The sequence below is a fragment of the Folsomia candida genome, unplaced genomic scaffold, assembly GCF_002217175.1.
Source record: "Folsomia candida strain VU population unplaced genomic scaffold, ASM221717v1 Fcan01_Sc048, whole genome shotgun sequence".
NCBI lineage: Eukaryota > Metazoa > Arthropoda > Collembola > Entomobryomorpha > Isotomidae > Folsomia > Folsomia candida.
Window position 1 is genome coordinate 325,139 of NW_019091240.1, and position 18,103 is coordinate 343,241.

The 18,103-nt window shown below is 38.2% G+C and overlaps 2 protein-coding genes across 4 annotated transcripts; one reads left to right on the plus strand and one right to left on the minus strand.

The window, feature by feature from the left end:
* The first annotated feature begins 67 nt into the window (after window positions 1–67).
* LOC110862021 (ubiquitin domain-containing protein 1) lies at window positions 68–4,574 on the plus strand. Of its 2 annotated transcripts, XM_022111163.2 has the most exons (5): window positions 68–1,037; window positions 1,118–1,220; window positions 1,820–2,047; window positions 2,127–2,243; window positions 2,339–4,574. In XM_022111163.2, exons 2-5 carry the CDS (start codon window positions 1,139–1,141, stop codon window positions 2,644–2,646), a joined length of 735 nt encoding a protein of 244 aa, XP_021966855.1. In that variant the 5' UTR covers window positions 68–1,037; window positions 1,118–1,138; the 3' UTR covers window positions 2,647–4,574. The 2 variants fall into 2 exon arrangements, with proteins under 2 accessions (XP_021966855.1, XP_021966854.1); XM_022111162.2 differs by having other exon boundaries at window positions 69–1,220.
* Window positions 4,575–4,925: 351 nt separating this feature from the next.
* LOC110862014 (sodium/glucose cotransporter 4) lies at window positions 4,926–17,934 on the minus strand. 2 transcript variants are annotated; one of them, XM_035845215.1, is made up of 14 exons: window positions 17,192–17,934; window positions 14,155–14,331; window positions 13,927–14,091; window positions 13,183–13,381; window positions 12,575–12,701; window positions 12,406–12,508; window positions 12,090–12,333; window positions 11,853–12,003; window positions 11,031–11,199; window positions 6,142–6,232; window positions 5,936–6,078; window positions 5,755–5,866; window positions 5,516–5,687; window positions 4,926–5,433 (listed from the first exon to the last, which is right to left on the minus strand). In XM_035845215.1, the coding sequence occupies exons 1-14, from the start codon at window positions 17,312–17,314 to the stop codon at window positions 5,367–5,369; spliced, it is 2,043 nt and encodes a 680-aa protein (XP_035701108.1). In that variant the 5' UTR covers window positions 17,315–17,934; the 3' UTR covers window positions 4,926–5,366. The 2 variants fall into 2 exon arrangements, with proteins under 2 accessions (XP_035701108.1, XP_021966846.1); XM_022111154.2 differs by lacking the exon at window positions 11,031–11,199 and adding an exon at window positions 11,385–11,553 and having other exon boundaries at window positions 17,192–17,933.
* Between the last annotated feature and the right edge of the window lie 169 nt (window positions 17,935–18,103).

Sequence of the window (18,103 nt, forward strand, 5' to 3'; positions counted from 1 at the left end):
TTAGAACGGTTTACCAACCTCCCATTGGAGGAATCCTCAATTTGGAGCTTCTCTCCAAATCGAAACCAAGTATAAGATGAGCTACAAATAAATACATCACGTTTAAAGTTCTCTGTCTTCTCCTCTGTCTCCGAAGAAGAGATCACAGTCTCGTCAAATTATTATTAAACCAGAGCCACCGTCATTAGCAGAATTCTGCAAACAAAATGTGACCCCGTTGGACTGGATGGAAGTATTAGAGTGGAGGAGACAACAACGGGATGGGGCCTTGACCTCTCCTCCTGCTAATTGTGGTCCCCGTGCTGTGGTCAGATAGTTCAGCTGACATCCATATATTTCTTATAATTTCAGCAAAACAGGCCAACCACAAAGCATGACACGAACACTATAACCCATAAAAATGATCCAGTGCACTGATTGCGAAAGTTGTAAAATAAATATTTATGTATTGTACTCGGACTGGATTTGAAACAGCAGTTTAATTCATTGAATGGGAAATGACAGAGCAGATTGGAATAAAGATTGGCGTCAAGTAAGAAGAAGAGATATCATCGCAAACCAAGTTTTAAATTTATTCGTATCCAGCAAGAAGGCCGTCGCCTTGAGTTGACATTTATTAACATTTTCGAGCAATGAAAGTGAACTGGGGATCGTAAAAGTTTTTAAACTTTGCATCGAATCATTACATTGAGAATACAAGAGTGTGGTCATTTTTCGTACATTTTTACCCGTGATAACAATGGCGATTTATTAATTGTGATTTAATTTTAGTGATTCAATTCCGTTGGCTAACGTACAAGATAGGTTTCTTATCTATGCAGATATTAGCAAGTGAAGTAAATATTGTGCCATTTCTTGAGTAATCTACCCCAAAATTGCAAATTCAATCGTTTTCCACTATTGCTAGTAATGACCTTTGACATTGAGAAAAAAAGTTGGTTGGCGTGGTGAAGTGTTGGTCGGCATTTCTGCATTTTGCTAGTAGTCAGTAGTATTAGGCTCCCCGTCAACTCCAGACTCGACTGGCCGGCAGAAAAGTAATAAATTTTAGTTCACTCTCCATCACTCTCCAAATTCCAAGTGAAACTCTTCTCGTCATACTCGTTTTCCTTATCAGTTTTTGAAACCTTTGGACAAGATGGGTGCTTGTTACGGAAGACTTGCCACGAATGGTCGGGGCCAACCGGAGGAAGTGGTACGACCGCAGCGCGACCCCGGAGGTATGTTTTGGTTTGTTTTGCTTGGTTGGAAGGAAGGGGGAGAGGGAAGATCTCCTCATTTGCTTATGGCTTTGTGTGTCGTTTAGTGGTTATTTATTGAGTAGTAGTAGCTGGAAAAGTGGAGGGGGAGGGGGGGACTTTTTGATACTCAATAGTTCCGACTTTTCCGACGGTGCTGAGTCATAATTTTGCTCATTTTGCTGAATCTATTTCTAGGGCACTATTGCAATTTGTTTTGTAGTCTAGTAGTTTGCCTTCCTTCCTACCTCTTGCATTTCTAACATTCCTTCTCCCTTCCTCCAAGTTCTTGATTACCATTTCCTGTTTTTATCTTTATCAAAACCTGGTTTCCTAACCTTCAGTAGCAGGACATGCTTATGCCTTGCCTACACTCGTGCCGAACGCATCTTTGCCTGCTGAAATCTCCGATGAACTATTCCTTCCAAGTGGCGATTGTCGCTTTTCTAGTGCTACTCACAACCACCGATTGCCCTATGCTGAAAACGATATCCGAGTATTTAGATCCTGTACCGGCGAGTACACCCCGCATGTTATTTACCATTACGTAACTCATGGATGTATGCCTGATATACCAACAGTAAAAACCCAACCACTTAAGAAAGATGTTATCAAATGGAAGAGTGAAAATCCCATCACGATGGGTCAGCTGAACAGCAAGCGAGACGAGTTTTGGGAAACGGCTCCCATGTTTGAGGGTCGGCGTGAAATTTGGGATGCCATTAAGGGTGCTGTTAACGCCATCGAGAATAGCGACTATCCCATGGCCCAGGCCATTTTGGATGGCGCAAACATTTTCATCCCACATGGTAAGGACAGAAGTAATTTATTCTGAATATGATATCTGGATTATATTTTTAATAATTTTTTTATTTTGTATGATTTCAGGTACTTTGATGGAAGCATATGATGAGCTAGGAAACCAGTACAAAGTCCCGTTGTATTGTTTGTCACGACCCGTTAACATTCTCTGCGAGGATTTTGATGAAAACTCACCGATAGAAGGTATATCACTAAATAAATTACTCCATCAATCATAAAACTATGTACACACACACATAGATCCTTAGATGTGACTAATTTGAGTTGCTCTTTATTAGAATTTACGAATGACGAGGCGGCCGAAGAGGATAAACATTGGATAAAACTTCGACTATCTTCGTCAGGGAAGGATGTCGACTTGCCGGTGAGACGAGCTGAGTCAGTTTCATCATGCAAGGCCAAGTTGGGGGTAAAGATCAGTACCAATCTACGGCAACGGTGGTTTTACGGCGGAAAACTTGTTGAAGACAAGACAAAGGTTCGAGATCTCGGCGTCCCGGATGGTCACATCATCCAAGTCGTTTTCTTAGAACACGGGTTGTTTACTAATACAAATGGTACGTTGCCAACTCCGTCAACACAGTAATTTCATCATTCGTATTCTAATCATTACCTTAAAAAATATTGAGTCATCTTCATCTTCGAAGCAAACACTGGTGTAATGTAATTAAATTTATCAAATTGTTAAAGTGCTTCGCACATTATGTCCTGCAATCTCTGTAAAATTAGTTTGTAAATTTTTGTTTTAACTATCATACAATCAATATAACATTATGCGAGTAGATTTATTATGAGGTGGTCAAAATCATATAAAATTATAGCCCTAGTATTTGTCATTAATGAATGTAACTATGTAACCCATTGGAATGAACGACATTAAGTCATTATGATTGATTGATTGATTACCCAACTAATTATTTATTAATTTATTGTGTCATGATGGAGGATTAAAGTGTTCTTCCGTCTCTTCTCCTTAAAAGAACAATCAAGTATTGATATTTAATCAACGAAAAAATGACCAATAAGAAAATCCAAGAGCTAAATGACTATCTATTATAAGATTTGAACTACTTTTTACAAAAGTGGTTATTCATTCATAAGAACTGATCATGTTGATTATATTATTTTCCCCATTATTACCGTGGTACAAGTGGTGGTAGTTAGTGAGTATTTAACAGTAATTACTATGAACGTTTGCGGAAAATACATTGTTGTATAAGTTAGTAGTGTGTTGTAAGTGGTGTATGTTTCACAAAACTATGTAATCAAGAGTGTTTAGAATTCCTTAAATTTCGTAGGAGTGTGGACTTCCCTCAGATTCTAACATATTTTCTACCTGCTCAACAAAACAAAATTTAACAAACAACTCTCCTGAGAAATTGTTAAGAATTTAATTCTTAAAACTTGTACCCTTAACTTTGAAATTTGTACCAACCACGGTATTATTCCAACCGTAATGTGAAGGTATTTGTTGCAGATTTCAAATTTTGTAACAATTTTTATAGATTTTAATTCCATACTTAGAAACAGGATATCTATGACAAAAAATGTAAAATTTTATGAATCAAGTTTGTCCAACATTTGCCAAGTCTGTTAAAATATTTCTTATTTATAACTACTAGGAATTTTAACAAACGATACTCGAAACACAGCCAAAAACTATCACAACATTTATCGTTTAAAAGCATTTGCATTTATTCTTATTTTCGTCTTTATTTTTTACCTTACCCTAACGAAACTGAAACCAATAGCGAATTTTTATGGAGCAAACTTGCAGATTTTTATAATTATTTTATGTTTTTTATCTTGACATTTGTACAATTTATTTATTATTCAAATCGCATTTAAACTCGAGAGAAGTGATGACAAAACGCCATGATGGAAAATTCTCAGGTTTTTCGTTTCGCCAATTAGAAAAATATTATGATCAATGGTGCAATTATAACTAAAGTGAACAGAGAGGAGTGAGCAATGCAGACGGAAAGAGGAGGAGCAGCTAATTAGTTGTAATAACGTTATATTTTTGTTTAATTCTTGACGAATTATTAACAATGCAATTATTATCGAAGCGAGGAAATTCAACTTGTCCAGAAATTAAGAGAAACTCGTTATTTATTTATTATGATGTGACGACGATTATTATGTACTGACTAATTTGTATCTTTTGTATGTAAATATTTTATGATAACCAAAAAGGATGCCGATACTTATCCATATTATTAAAACACATAGGTTGTAGAAGTAGAAGTACTTAATTAGCAACGTTGATAACGTGTTACAGATTACGTGTATCCTGATGAGATGTTACTCTTAAAAAAACGTCGTACCTTTTACCTTCTCAAAATCTTGATGCGAGATCTGGTTATTATCAAATTTAAAAAAAACGTAGATATAGAAGACGCCCATTTGTTAGGATATAACTTTGTGATAATAGTGTTCTAATACTTGGGCTAAATTATATTTCAAAATCAATTAAATAAAATGATGTGTGAACGATAAAAAGCGTGAAAATAACAAATTCTCATGTTGCACTATTTTTTTAAAGTCATAAGAAAAATTTGAAACTGCATCTTTACATTTATAAATGCATATGTAGGTATGAGCCTGTTGCTGCTTTTTATACTTGAAATAACTTTAATCGCTGAAATTTCCATGAAATTTTCATTTTATTAACAAAAACTACATTTTTATTAACACCAAATATTCAATAAAATTAAATCCTGGAAATACACAATATGTATACAATAATAAATATTGACTACTTCTGCTGGGTTGAGAAAGTTGAGATTTTTTCATGCTACCCAATTTTTAAGCACAACGAACAGCACGACTAATCTGTTAATTATACGTAGATTGTGCTTAATATTGATTGTAATTGATCGATTTATTTTGATCGGACAGTAAAATAAGACCAGGTTTGTGTGTGATACGTATACGGTTGGAGAACAATAAATAAATATTTTGTATTTTTTTCTGTACAGTCAGGTTCCGAAATATGTGTGTGTGAGTAATCTACGCTACTCTTCTGCAGGTACAGATACAGATACATTGGCAATTTTAACAGTACTTACATTTATCACAAGTAACAAGTATTGACCATAATTCCTAAGCCCTATTTGTCTAGCAGACTGCTACATAATGTTGAAACTAAGGTATAATAGCCACTCATAAATAACTCGTATGAGCTGCACTATGAAGCACAATGCTAAAAGATCTTTCGTCATAATATCGAATTAACAAAACAGAGATATTAAAATTCCAGTGAAAATTCCGGTAAATGAAAAAATAATTGTAAAAAGTAAAAGCTTAAGCATAGAACGACCACATAAAGACGGCTGCCGTCATCAGCAGGATTGCCGTGGAGTTGACAAACCTGAGAAAAAAATCATGTTCAGTTATTTTTTCATAACATAATTTAATTTTTAAAGAGTTATTTTATCTTATCGAACTCAAACCTTTTCCAGAATTGTTCCTCATCGAGGAATTTAGATGCTGCGACTGCCTCCTCCTCCGGAGTCAGTTTGGGTCCTTGCTCCAGTGATTCAGCAAGAGCAGCCGCTTTCGAATCCACACCACAAATACAGTGCATAAATTTGGAGCAGGAGCCTTCCTTCATGGAATCCGCATCTTAACATTAGAAGTTAAATCATGAGTTTTGACCGATGTTTAGGGTAATTTTCGAACAAAAACTGACCATATCTTGGTGTTGAATCCGAGCCAGCGTCCGATTTCTTCTTCTCGTCATAATCATCAATTGGCTTTCGTACTTGCTGACTATGTCTCGTCCAGAAGGTGAGACGATGTAACTACGTATATATCAAGGTGTATATGTATTAAATGTATGTGTCTTAATGAATAAAGTTGACGTGTTGTACCTTTTCCGGATCGATTGGAGGTGTCAGGATGCTGACGACGTAGGTGATGACCAGCGTCACTATGAATATGATGCAGCCATAGTGCAGGTAGTGAATATCGTCCACAAATGCCCGAACCCATTCTGGACGGCTGTCAACCTCACCTTCAGAATTTACAGGGTGATGAGTAATAATAATCTACATCGTTACTTATTTATGTGTCATACCAGATCCACAAGTTGGAGATTGAAATGAGAATTCCATCACAAAACGGAAAAGTCCAAGTGCCAAGCCGGTCATGAGTCCCCAAAATGCTCCCTGTTCGTAAAATCATATTTTACAATTTGACACACTTTACAAGGCAATAATTCAGTTCATTCATGATGATTCCATGCATAACAATGCTTGGCAGCAAAGTGGAAGTGGCGCATGCAAGTAAGTGAGGATCGCATAATACGACTTACATACGTGCACAACTTAAGCGAAAAATTCAACATTGAGCACAAATTGCAAACATCAAAGAGAGGATTAGTGCATGCATCGTCGGAATGTTCATTCCTACCAAACTTTATGGAACAAGTAGCATTACTGGTTCTCGTATAGTTTTGTAAGACCGCTGAGATGCTGAGAAAACGGGGCGTATTTTCGGATCAATCTTACTTATGATGATGTAATATCGTTCTGGACGAAAGTGAAGGAATAGGATTCCATCATCTTCTTTGTAACTGGTTCACTGGTTCTCATACAACTGTCTGAACGGGTTATCCACGCTGTTGGTTCTAACCGACCTACCGCAAATCTGATCGTTATCAGTCCAGGCACATGGGCGATCTTCCTCGTCGATGGGACGCGACCCCACTTTCGTTGGGGATTAAATGATCATTCTCAGCATTAGTTTTGCACATAAGCCCTGCGAGTGAATACTACATCCCATTCAAGATTGGAACGTGGGTGCATTTATCATACACTAAGCATTTCTCCCACATTTTAAGCACGATGAGAGTGAGAACGTTCAAGGTGGAAGTTTATGTGCATTAAATCGTGATTTAGTTTGTCAGAGGTTTGATGCAGAGTGATAAAAATGAAGATTAAGCTCAGGAGGGGCTTTACACAAGTCAATACAATGTGATGGGAATTTAGCTATTGTGGGCAGTTAATGGCAGCGCATATGTATACACGTACTCGGTCAGTATCGATAAAGGTTAGGTACATATATTTAGACATATTCATGTAAACTCATCTTATCGTTCTCTGGCGAAATGTATCGGTATTTGATAACACTCAAGGTGACAATTGATGTGACATTAAATACTGTTAAATCGACTACTATGTCACAACTCTCGTCCTTTATTATTAGACTCCGAAAATGCATTTATGGTTATGTCGATAACTATCTATTCCAATAGCTAGTCACTCTTAAAAGCGAATTATCCGTTGGTTGGTCCTGTGTGTTAATGACACCATGCAATGCATTGATTTTTTTGCAATGCATCAAATAATTGAAAACTTATGTAACAGTCACAGAGAAAAGAGATCCAGTGATGAAACCGACCAAGACAAGCACACAATAGGGCCAAATTTAGATTACTATTGTCCAGAGTCGGATTCATGACCTCGAAGGATCTCCGTAAAAGCATCTTCCACCATCAATTGACCAGAACGAAGGCATGTGCTCATGAGTTGAAGGATCTTTGTTACCAGAGGAATTCGACTTTCCTCACGACCCTAAAACTCTACTGCCAACTGCTAACTTTAACAAGCAGAAATTGTTTGGAAACATTTAGTTGGAAACATTTCTTTCTGCATTCCAACTCTGTGGCATGTTTCGTTGTTAGTTTAAAAAAAGCGTTTTTGTTATTTACATGGATTAGAGGTCACAGTTAGTTTTTACGGTGGTGTGGTAGTAGCACTTCCTAATGAACGTATGTGCAAGATTTTAGGCAAAAAAGGCATGAATTTCACCACATAAAATACATCTCACAATATTGACTCGCGTCGATGGATAAGGAAGCAGTTTGTGTTTCATACAGCCCGTAACGGTGTGGGATACTATATAACAAAGCTAGTAATTTCGTTAACAGTCTCACTTGCCGGGGAAAGTACGTACGTACGTAGACGGCTCTCAACCCAGTACCCGACCAGACCGAAACCACTTCAATTTGTCTTCACTTAATGCACTCCAGCCTAGACCACTACTAACTAGATACGATAAGCGGAACTAATCAACGCCACATAAAGCACGATGGAGAACCCAACCTAAATTTATTCAAGGTGATACACATTACATAAATGCATATGAACCTGACCTTGGCTTGTTTTCCCTATCTTTTTTATATCCATATTACGAATTTCTTCAAACTAACGGGTGAAAGCGAGCATCATGGAGTCTTCCCATATCCAGCAACATAGGTCATAGGTCATAGGTCGGATGAGTAGCTCAAAAATATACAAATGCCTCCAGGAGAAGAACTTATTGGGTAAGAGGACATGCTTTTGTCTAAATGTGGATAATACAAATCCGAAATGGAAAGACAGCGTGAATGTGACAAGGTCAGGGAATAATGAAAATAATAAAAGAAAGAAATGTCACGAACGAGCTTGTCTTCAAAAGTGCAAATTCCAACGCTGGTGGTGGTTTATTACTGAGAAAAGAAGCGTTGGCTTGAGAGGGGCACATGCATCAAAGAAAGGACTCGTTGAAAGGACAAAGGAAAAGAACAGAGACCTGCCAACAAGCGTCACTTGACAACTAATAAATCTCGCCCACGCCAAGATGAGGCGTGAAACCGTCACATCGACTTTCTCCCACTTTTCACTTACACAAAGTCGGCTTTTATGCTGAGTGGAAAACGATGAGTGGGTGCAGGAGCTTAAAATGAAGTCATTTTGTTCATAATCATAATACTAATATCTTTTTTAATGCGTTTCAACCACCCCAAAAAAGGGAGATATTAGCGAAAATTAAAATAATTGATCGCACAAACCACAAGCAGCTTCATTATCCACCGTCTTTAACTAATCCTAAGTATGTGCATCATTAGAAAACAACTCAATTTTTCAGACTACATCTCGATTAGTATTACTCGTGCACACGTGGGCACACGAGTACCATAATCCATACATGCATACAATATGCTTGTAAATAAAGAAAATAATATGAGCGTACTCTATTCAAAAAGTTTAACTTTCTACGAACTCTCTCCTCCTTTCTGCTTTCCAGTTAATTTCCAGAAGAGCAACTTTGCTTACATTCTTTGGACTTTAGGAGAATATATATTTGTCCGTTTGTATTATTGGCACACTTTGCATTTCAGTATCTGCATTTCGTTGACTTACATCCAGTTATATATTTCTCATCATCCATTCATTTCATAAACTCGACTTGATGGAGTTAACGAACAAGTGGTTAGTTCAAGATTGCGATGTTCCACAGTTTTTTTTACTTGTGTTTGCTTATGATCAATGGAGGAATTAAATGATGAACAAAAAATCAGAGTGACGTGGACGTGACACTGCCGACCAACACACTTTTTGGGAGAAAGTAAATTTGGCACATGCATATGTATTAAGCTGTTGCAATTCATGGCCTCTCCTGTCCTGTCCTGATTCCTCCTTATTTTTCCGTCCACCCAATTCAGGACTGGATTTTGGTATATTTTATTTTGTAACTATCACTGTTAGGAATTCGAGAGAAAATTGATGGACATTCACTTCTTTAATTGAAATCTGTAAAATTATTTCTCTGCGTTGGAAGTATTTGCGAAGTAAATGAATGCAAATATATGTACGTAGCCATTCTTGATTTTCAAACATGTCTATATTTCTTGTATTCAGCTGAATAATATTTGCATAAAATCTGGTCAAATTCTAAGTACGTGGTCACTGGTCACACACATAATTGTCTCGTCACTTCCATACTAAATACAGTGAAACAATTAAAAATGAGAAGTATTTTTATAATGTGCTACAAAATCCTTGCAAGCAAAGAAACAAACTGATTTACTAAATTTGTCCATTTCCTGTAAACACCTTTGCTGTTCAATTCAGAATTGTCAAGAAATTTTGTAATTGCTTGTTGTCTCCAGGATCTCTGTAAAACCGAATTTTACGACACACTTTATCGTCTCATCTGGACCAATGCTAACCCCCGAAGAATCCACCACCAACCAACCACCGTCATAATTTATGTATTCAAAAACAATCCGGAAGAAAAAAAAAATTGAATCACGTCTCCAAAAAAGATCCACCATGTCAATCACGTCGCATATTTAGAAGAATATTCTACTGCAAAGTTTCATTCAAGGCATGAAATAATGTAATCGCGTAGTTCCGACCAGAAAATTATTGCCTTATTTACCAAACATTTCACTCCTTCGACCACTTCCACAAAGTAAGAAAGCAAATCTGCCAGCAAACAAGAAAACAATTTTGTCCAAGAAAACCAATACGTCGTCGTCATCCAATTTAATGTCTCCGTCCTCGATTGAGCACGTTTCCCTGTGATCTTGAGCACGAGTTGGAGTGAGCAGAGCAGCTTAACCGCATTGCATACACTTACAATGTGTACGTGGATATACGTTTGTCCTCAAGTGGACACATTTATGCAGAGGAAATGAAGGATGTTTAACTTATTGTAGAGAAAGTCCAACTACGTGATGTTCCTCGAGCGTTCTTTGCTGGCTGGCTGGCTGGCTGAATGAGTTGTCGACGAGGACGACTTAATGCACTTTCTTCTTCCAACCTTGGTCAAAGAAATGGTAAATATTTGCTTTCAAAACTATTTTTTGCGTCCTTTGAGACACTACGTGTTCAAACTGCGGAATTGTAGAAAGAACAAAATGGTGTCAATACTAATAACAAAAGATTTGCTGGCTGGTGGTGCAAAGTATTAAGAGGAGTTTATGAATTGCTTTGCTTGGTGGTAGAATATCTCCAAGTGTCATGCGGAATATTCTTGTGAAACGTAACACAATGCGTCATGCGACAGCTCGATTGATGCAAATACACTTTGTATATATCACGAATTAAGCAAATAAGCCATACCTTCTGAACATTACACAGTGTGACATATAAATAAATAGGACGAAAAACCTCTCTGTCCTTTAGTTTGACCGACCTGTTCATTCGCCCTCGTGATGAAGGCGGCACTGCAGAAAACTGCGCAAACCGGGGGAGCCAGGTATGACGTGATGCTTTGAATGTACTTGAACAACTGCGACTCTCGATACGCCAAAATTATGGGGATCCAAACTATGCTGATGACCACGAGGACGAGAACGAACAACCTGAACAACCACAACATAACCCTTGCGGTGAGATGGTCTGCATGTGAGATGACCTTCTTCCTCAATGGTTATTCATTCATACATATAGTAATTCATAAGTGTTTTAAAGCGGTTGAGAAAAAGCACGAATGAAATGATAAGCACAAAATAAAGTAGTAATTTTAACAAAAAAATGAGGCAAATACCGCTTCGTTCGTCCTCCCGTAGAAGAACGCGAGTAGGAAAACGGCCGTGACTGGGGGCGAGAGAAAGTTGGAGACTTGTTGAATGTAGACGAAAAGTTGAGACGCCTTCAACTCCTTCAGAATGGGAACCCACACCACAGAAATTGCCAGGAGGGCTAAAACACTCGTCCTTCAAGGTTTCGGATGAGCAGAAAGAGAAGCAAATGATAATAAATAATAATAATAAATGCCAAATTATTAAACAAAATTAGTAACCAAAAAAGAAACGCTAAATCAAATAAAAACGCAAAAAAAATTGCCAAATATTTGCCCACACAACTACTCGATGTCAGGTCATTATTATGACATAATCACATCACCTGTGAGGTGTTAAACATGTTCCTACTAATTTATTTACATATCTAACGACTGACTCGTCATAATTAGTGGATTTACTACTACGGTTTCAAACAGAGTTGGCACACATACCTGCCCACGATGACGAGTTCCGTGTCTGACGGGTTTTTCCTGAGACGCGTCCAAATATCGATGGTGAAAATGGTGGAGCTCGAGTTGAAGATGGAAGTGAGAGAACTCATCAGAGCAGCCATCATGACGGCCAACATCATTCCAGATAAGCCTAAGGAGGTTTTTCGCAGAGATATTTCTTAGCAAATTCCCCCAATGATACTTTTTTTGTGTATTTCATCATCCAATTATCCCTACCCGTAGGCATCAGCTTAATGACCAATTCGGCATATGCAATGTTCGTGCATCCCGTCGTGGATCCGCAGACATCTTGACAAACTTCTGGGTCTGCACAGGCCACTCGATCCGTGTACAGCACTCGGGCAGCCATGCCTGGAAATACGAGGAGGTAGAGGGGCAGCAGTTTCAGCATGCCAGCCAGGAGACAACCTCCCTTCGCATTTATCATGTTCTTCGAGGCGAGGACGCGCTGCACGATGACCTGAAAAACGAATGACGTTCATTCCATTCTGTCGACACCTTATCAGTTTCTGTGTCAGGAGTAAGTTCAAACCTGATCCGAACACCAGTACCAAATGGAGGAGATCGTCATTCCAAAAATAACTCCGGTCCAGGGAAGGTCAGACTCGCCAGGGTGAACGGAGCGAAACAGATTCCTGATTAATTTCACTGAAATTAGTTCTCAATAATAAATCGGATGCTTAGTTGTGTGGGTCACATACATCGCGTCTCGAGGTACAGCACCGCAGCTTTTGTTGAACTCGTCATACAGCGTGGCATTCGGCGAAGGTTCAGATTCATCCATGTACTTTCGAATCAGTTCTTGATATCCGCCGACAGCGTTGAAGGCTGCGAGTTAAAAATATACGACGGGTGAAAAGATGCATTGGTTTCCTTCATCATGCGAGTAATGCATGACGTCTCTTGCGTCACTATCGATTCTTGCATAACGAGAATATATGTACGTTAATAATTCGGGCGATTCTTTTGTACCCAAATGCAGTAAATGTTATTAAGAAGCAACTCCGAAATATGTGAACCAGTTGAACCAGATATTATGTAAGGATGATGTGACAGGATAAGCAGGGTTTAATAGAGTGGCATGACGCCCATCATCACCACCACCACTTGTAGCGTCACCCCAATTCGGAGAGAAATAGAAAATCGTGAGAAAATAGCATCTGTATAATCAATCCCGTTCCGCAGACTGAACAGCTCATTAGTGTCAGTCTGACAGTAAAGGAAAAAACAGTGTGGGTGGAGATTTTTTGGGAATATTTGAATTTCGCAATAAGCACAATATTTTGCACAAAATGTAATGTCAACATACAGAGAACCATGAGAATCATTGCTCCAATAATCATGAGAATGGTCTGCACGAAATCGGTCCACATGACGGCCGTCAAACCACCAGCGATCGTGAAGAGGGCAGCAATCGCGAGGAGGATGAGAATCGAAATGTAGAGACCTTCGTCCCCCCCAAATCCGAGGGCCAGCTGGATGAACAGTGCTCCCGCATACAGATCCGCCTAAAGAGTCACGATTACTTGAGGTACGCTTTCAGATTTTGATGCGACAACAACATGTCAAACTTTTGTCATTACGTTGGCTAATTGCAGAGCAAATATATCAAGTAATCCGGCCTCCCGAACCAAAAAGCCTACTTGTCCTGATACAAATCATACTTGAAGATTGAACTGAGGAAAGTGAGGATTTAGAAAAGTTTCTCAAAACGCACGTAACACAAATGAAGCCTCAGCTTATCAATCGATTACCCTTTCTAAACTAAAACTCAGAGTCTTTCCACGAAAACTAATTTAAGTTTCTTTATTCATGTCATATCGGAAATTTGAAACTAGACTTGATGCATCAAATTTTCTACACAATTTGTTTGCACAACTTGTGAAAATTGTAATGTGCAAAATGAATAGAGATTCTATTAAAACTTGCATCAATCATTCCCACATGTTTGCTCACTCACTCAAAAAGACTTTGATTCTTGGGTTGAATATGTTGATTCAATGTCCTATTCAGTTTCTCTCAGTAGTTTGCTTGCTTGTCATTCGATTCTTACCGAGATTTTAGTGAAGACGTAGAGAATCAGGGCCAACACTGCGAGATAGACGCGGATCCGTTGTCCTCCAAACCTCAGTCGAAGATATTCCGGCATCGTGTAAACTCCAGCAGCCATGTACACCGGGACGAATATCCAGCCAAGAATCAATATCACAAATATGGCCTGCATGCATGGTGACAGAGGAAATAATTAGTTTGGTCCTAAAATAACGCATTAAGCACTCACATTGAGTTCAAAGGACGCAATGCCAATTCCAGAAGCTGCCCCCGAGCCAGCAAGTCCGATGAAGTGGCCACTTCCAATGTTGGAGGCGAAAAGAGATGCCCCCACGGGAAGCCAATGCATGCTACGCGATGCCAAAAAGTAGCCTTGCACACTGGACCGTTTACTTCGGAAGGAGGACTGCGGACAGATCAAAGACACGTCATGAAATCACTTCACATTGTTGACATCATAAAATTGGCATGCATTTATTTACATACATAAACTTTGCATGGTTGTTTAAATATTTAGCAAACTAATGTCATGGGCAGGGATGAAAGAATGAATGCACAATGTGTATTGCACATGTATATTCCCTTCGTTGACAAAAGGACATTAAATGCTGGTGAATGTATGTTAACATGTTACGCATTGTGCACAAAACATATAGCACCTCACAGATAAACCGTTCCATAATTCGTTGCATAATGCACATACGTAAAGCTTATATAATTTTACGACTTTATATGTGCACATATTTATGACGAGGAAGTACTTGCACCTTATTTCCGGACATACGCACACACACATAATTGCGAGTTAATTAAAAGACACTTGCAAGTTTAAAGCAATTTGCATTTCTAAATTACAAAATTACAATTCCTAGTTTGACCTGAATACATACGTCAATCATTGATCCCTTCATTACAAAGAATAAATTCCTCAAAAATAAAAAGAAATGCCGATGTCACGTCACAACGTGACATTGGCAATTCAATGGCAAGATCACATTGTTCTTTTAAAAAACTTGCCGTGCACAAGTTTGCGTCGTGATTTAATAAAAATTCAGGAAAATCTCCCACCGTAAAATAATGTACCGATTTGATTGATTGATTGATTGATATATTTTTAGTCGAAAAATAATACTGCGGATGTCGGTAAAAAAAAGAACGTGCCAAAGATAAATTGCAAATCGTTTATTTTTGCAAATAATAAAAAAAGTCGTAAAATTGCGTGTACAAGACAAATAATTAGTTTTGAATTGAGCTCATTGTCATCCGTCTCAAATTCATCGCACATCTCGATTGATGAATCCATAAACTGAACAAATACATTGAACAATGAGCAATAACAATATCATCTCGTGTGTTTGAGGATTAGACACTTCAACAACACTTTATTATTGATTTATTGACTCGACTTGCATTGCACATACATCATGGAATCGTTGTAATCCGAACTAATTGTTAGCTTTGTACAAATGCCACTGCACAACCATCATTTATGAGTTTGCATGGCTGATTTAAATCTGATAACACCACACCTCGAGAGACATACGCGAATGTGAAATTGTGTGACAAAGATAACCCCACGGGACGGCTATCCTAATAATCATCGGCCTAATCTAATCTCCCTTTTTCATATCAAGAATCAGGGAATAATCCCGGCTAATTGTTTCAATGTCATAAAGGACTTTGCATTCCGGTGCGATGATGATCTTAAATATGTATTATTGCATTGTGGCCGACTCGTATGGGTTTGTCACGATGAGCTTCAATTTGAGTGGTTTAAATTCCAGGGGGGACGAAGCATTTGGCAAGTTGTTTAGATAAATTGCACAAATAACAAGAGATTTGTATGACGCGATGGAAAATTACTGCATTTCAAATAATAAGATGATTTCTAACTTATCAGATTTCAAGGTTGCGTCAGTATACCCTGCAATTTACATGGTTTCGAGTAGTCGCTTTTTTAATGGACGCAATCCATATTCTCAAATGACTGAGGGAATTGGAGAGAGGCGACACTCGGAGATGCATCGAATACGTACTTTTTCATCGCCTTTATCCAATTTCACTTGAGAATTTATCCGCATTATTAATGTGCATACATGATGGAACGGAACTAATTGCTCCTAATTCGCACACTCGGTTCATTAAAAGCAATAAGTACCTTGCGCCACTGGGGCATTATCTGTTTGTTTGTTTATGGCACAAATTACACACACCGGACTGTCTAATATCCACCTTGACTAATTGTGAGCAGGTGCGGAGTGGAATTAGAAACAAGGTGACCAGAAGTAATAATAGTGGACACCTCGCATATGTATAATAACTAATCAGCCACATTATACGTACATAAATACGTATGTACATATCAGTATGCACACATAATGCATTCCACAACATTCCTTTCAAAACAAAACAATTTACGAAGAACGTAAAGAGCTACTAAAAAGTTGGTGCTAAAATTTTGCATTATATTTTTTAGAATGAAGACGGTATGACATGTATGAAACGTAAAAACCTATCCCAAGCACTGTCGCGTTTCGTTAGATTTCGGATTGCTGAATGAAGATTGAATATTCATGATCTGTCTCAGTTTCCCAAAGCAAGTGGAAACTGATTGACTTGAAACTGCCCATTTCTTGCATGCATTCTAATTTTCTATTGTGATGTCGACACAAGGAGTAAACCGCCGCTGTTTGTTTTAAAGATTACACGTCAATGATGATTCCTAAAGACGAACATGCAGCCGACGTGTACTAGTTTCGACATTTCTGATCTATCGCCCTATAAAATATGAATTTATACACCTCCATAGAACACATTTTTTCTAATTTTGCTGATGGATTGCCACTTAACTCTTACGTACGTACATACGTACGTAGTCACTCCATTATCTTCGTTTGGATTGCAAATATGTGCTGTGTGGTTCCTTGCTTCTCTTAGAACAAATATGCTCAAATCGTGGGAGAAAGACGTAGAATGAATATATTCTACCTGCCTGGTCTACTTACTTACTTTCATCTCGATAACTTGCTTCATGGCTTTTGTTTGTGTTTATTTATACGTAGGCGTCTCATTACACGTTTCAGGACAGGTTCACCTTTCTAAGAATGACTCTTCCAAGTAATGAATCGAATTTAGATGCACACAGCACAAACGGCCAAATGTAGGCTATATTTGGTTTATACTACCTCACGCCTTGCACTTTACGTAAATATAATTGCGTGCATTTATTTCCAAGCAATTCAAAGAATAAAATGTTCCCAACTTACGTAAAGTCCGACCCCCAAAACGAATATGAAGTAGACCGCAATGACGGCGAAATCCACCCAGTTGAGATGATTCGACGGTGCTTCGAGGTCCGTGGAGGACGAAGAAGAAATTAATTGATCCATTTTGATGATCTCAAGAAATTGAGACTTTTCTTAAAAAAACCCAGAATCTCAAGTTGTCGTCCAGATAATCAATCAATCTTTTCCTCGTCTAGGTCTCACTTTTTCCCTTGTTTTATACCGACGTCACCTTCTCATTCACTATTTTCTTGCCGCATACATAATACTAAGTAAATACTTTTATTCTCAACTTTTTAATTGTTCTTGTTCTTTTTAATTGTCCTATTAATCAAACTCGTGGATATGTAACATGTCTTGTAATCGATTATATAACAATCCTATTGTTTCTTTAGAACCGGATCTTGAGTAATGTCGTCCTGGAATGTAAGGTGGCTTACAACACCGACCGACTCGTGGGTCGCATAAAGAAAGAGCTAAATATTTTTTAATGAGATTTTTAAAGGGTAATATTTACGAGTCTCAGTTATAGCAAGAAAACGAAAGCTTGGATAAAATTATGGTTGTTGAAATGCGAAGTGAAACTGGAGGTGAGACAAAGTGAGACGAAAAAGTGACTACTGCTGGAGGTTGACCATGATAATGAGAGGATGGTGATGAAGGGAGGAAAGGTGAACGCGGAGTGAGTGCGAGATTCACCACTTGTCCGGATTTTGTCCAGGAGGATCCCGTGTGTGCAACAGTATTTATACACAAGTGAAGAAGTACAGAGCCATGATGGCTTCATGTACAGCGTGCCATCACATTATTTTCCGCATTTTTTTTCGCAATGCCACATTGAGCTGACAATTTTTGCACAAACTCATCACTCGGCGAAATTTTCCATTGCGAGGG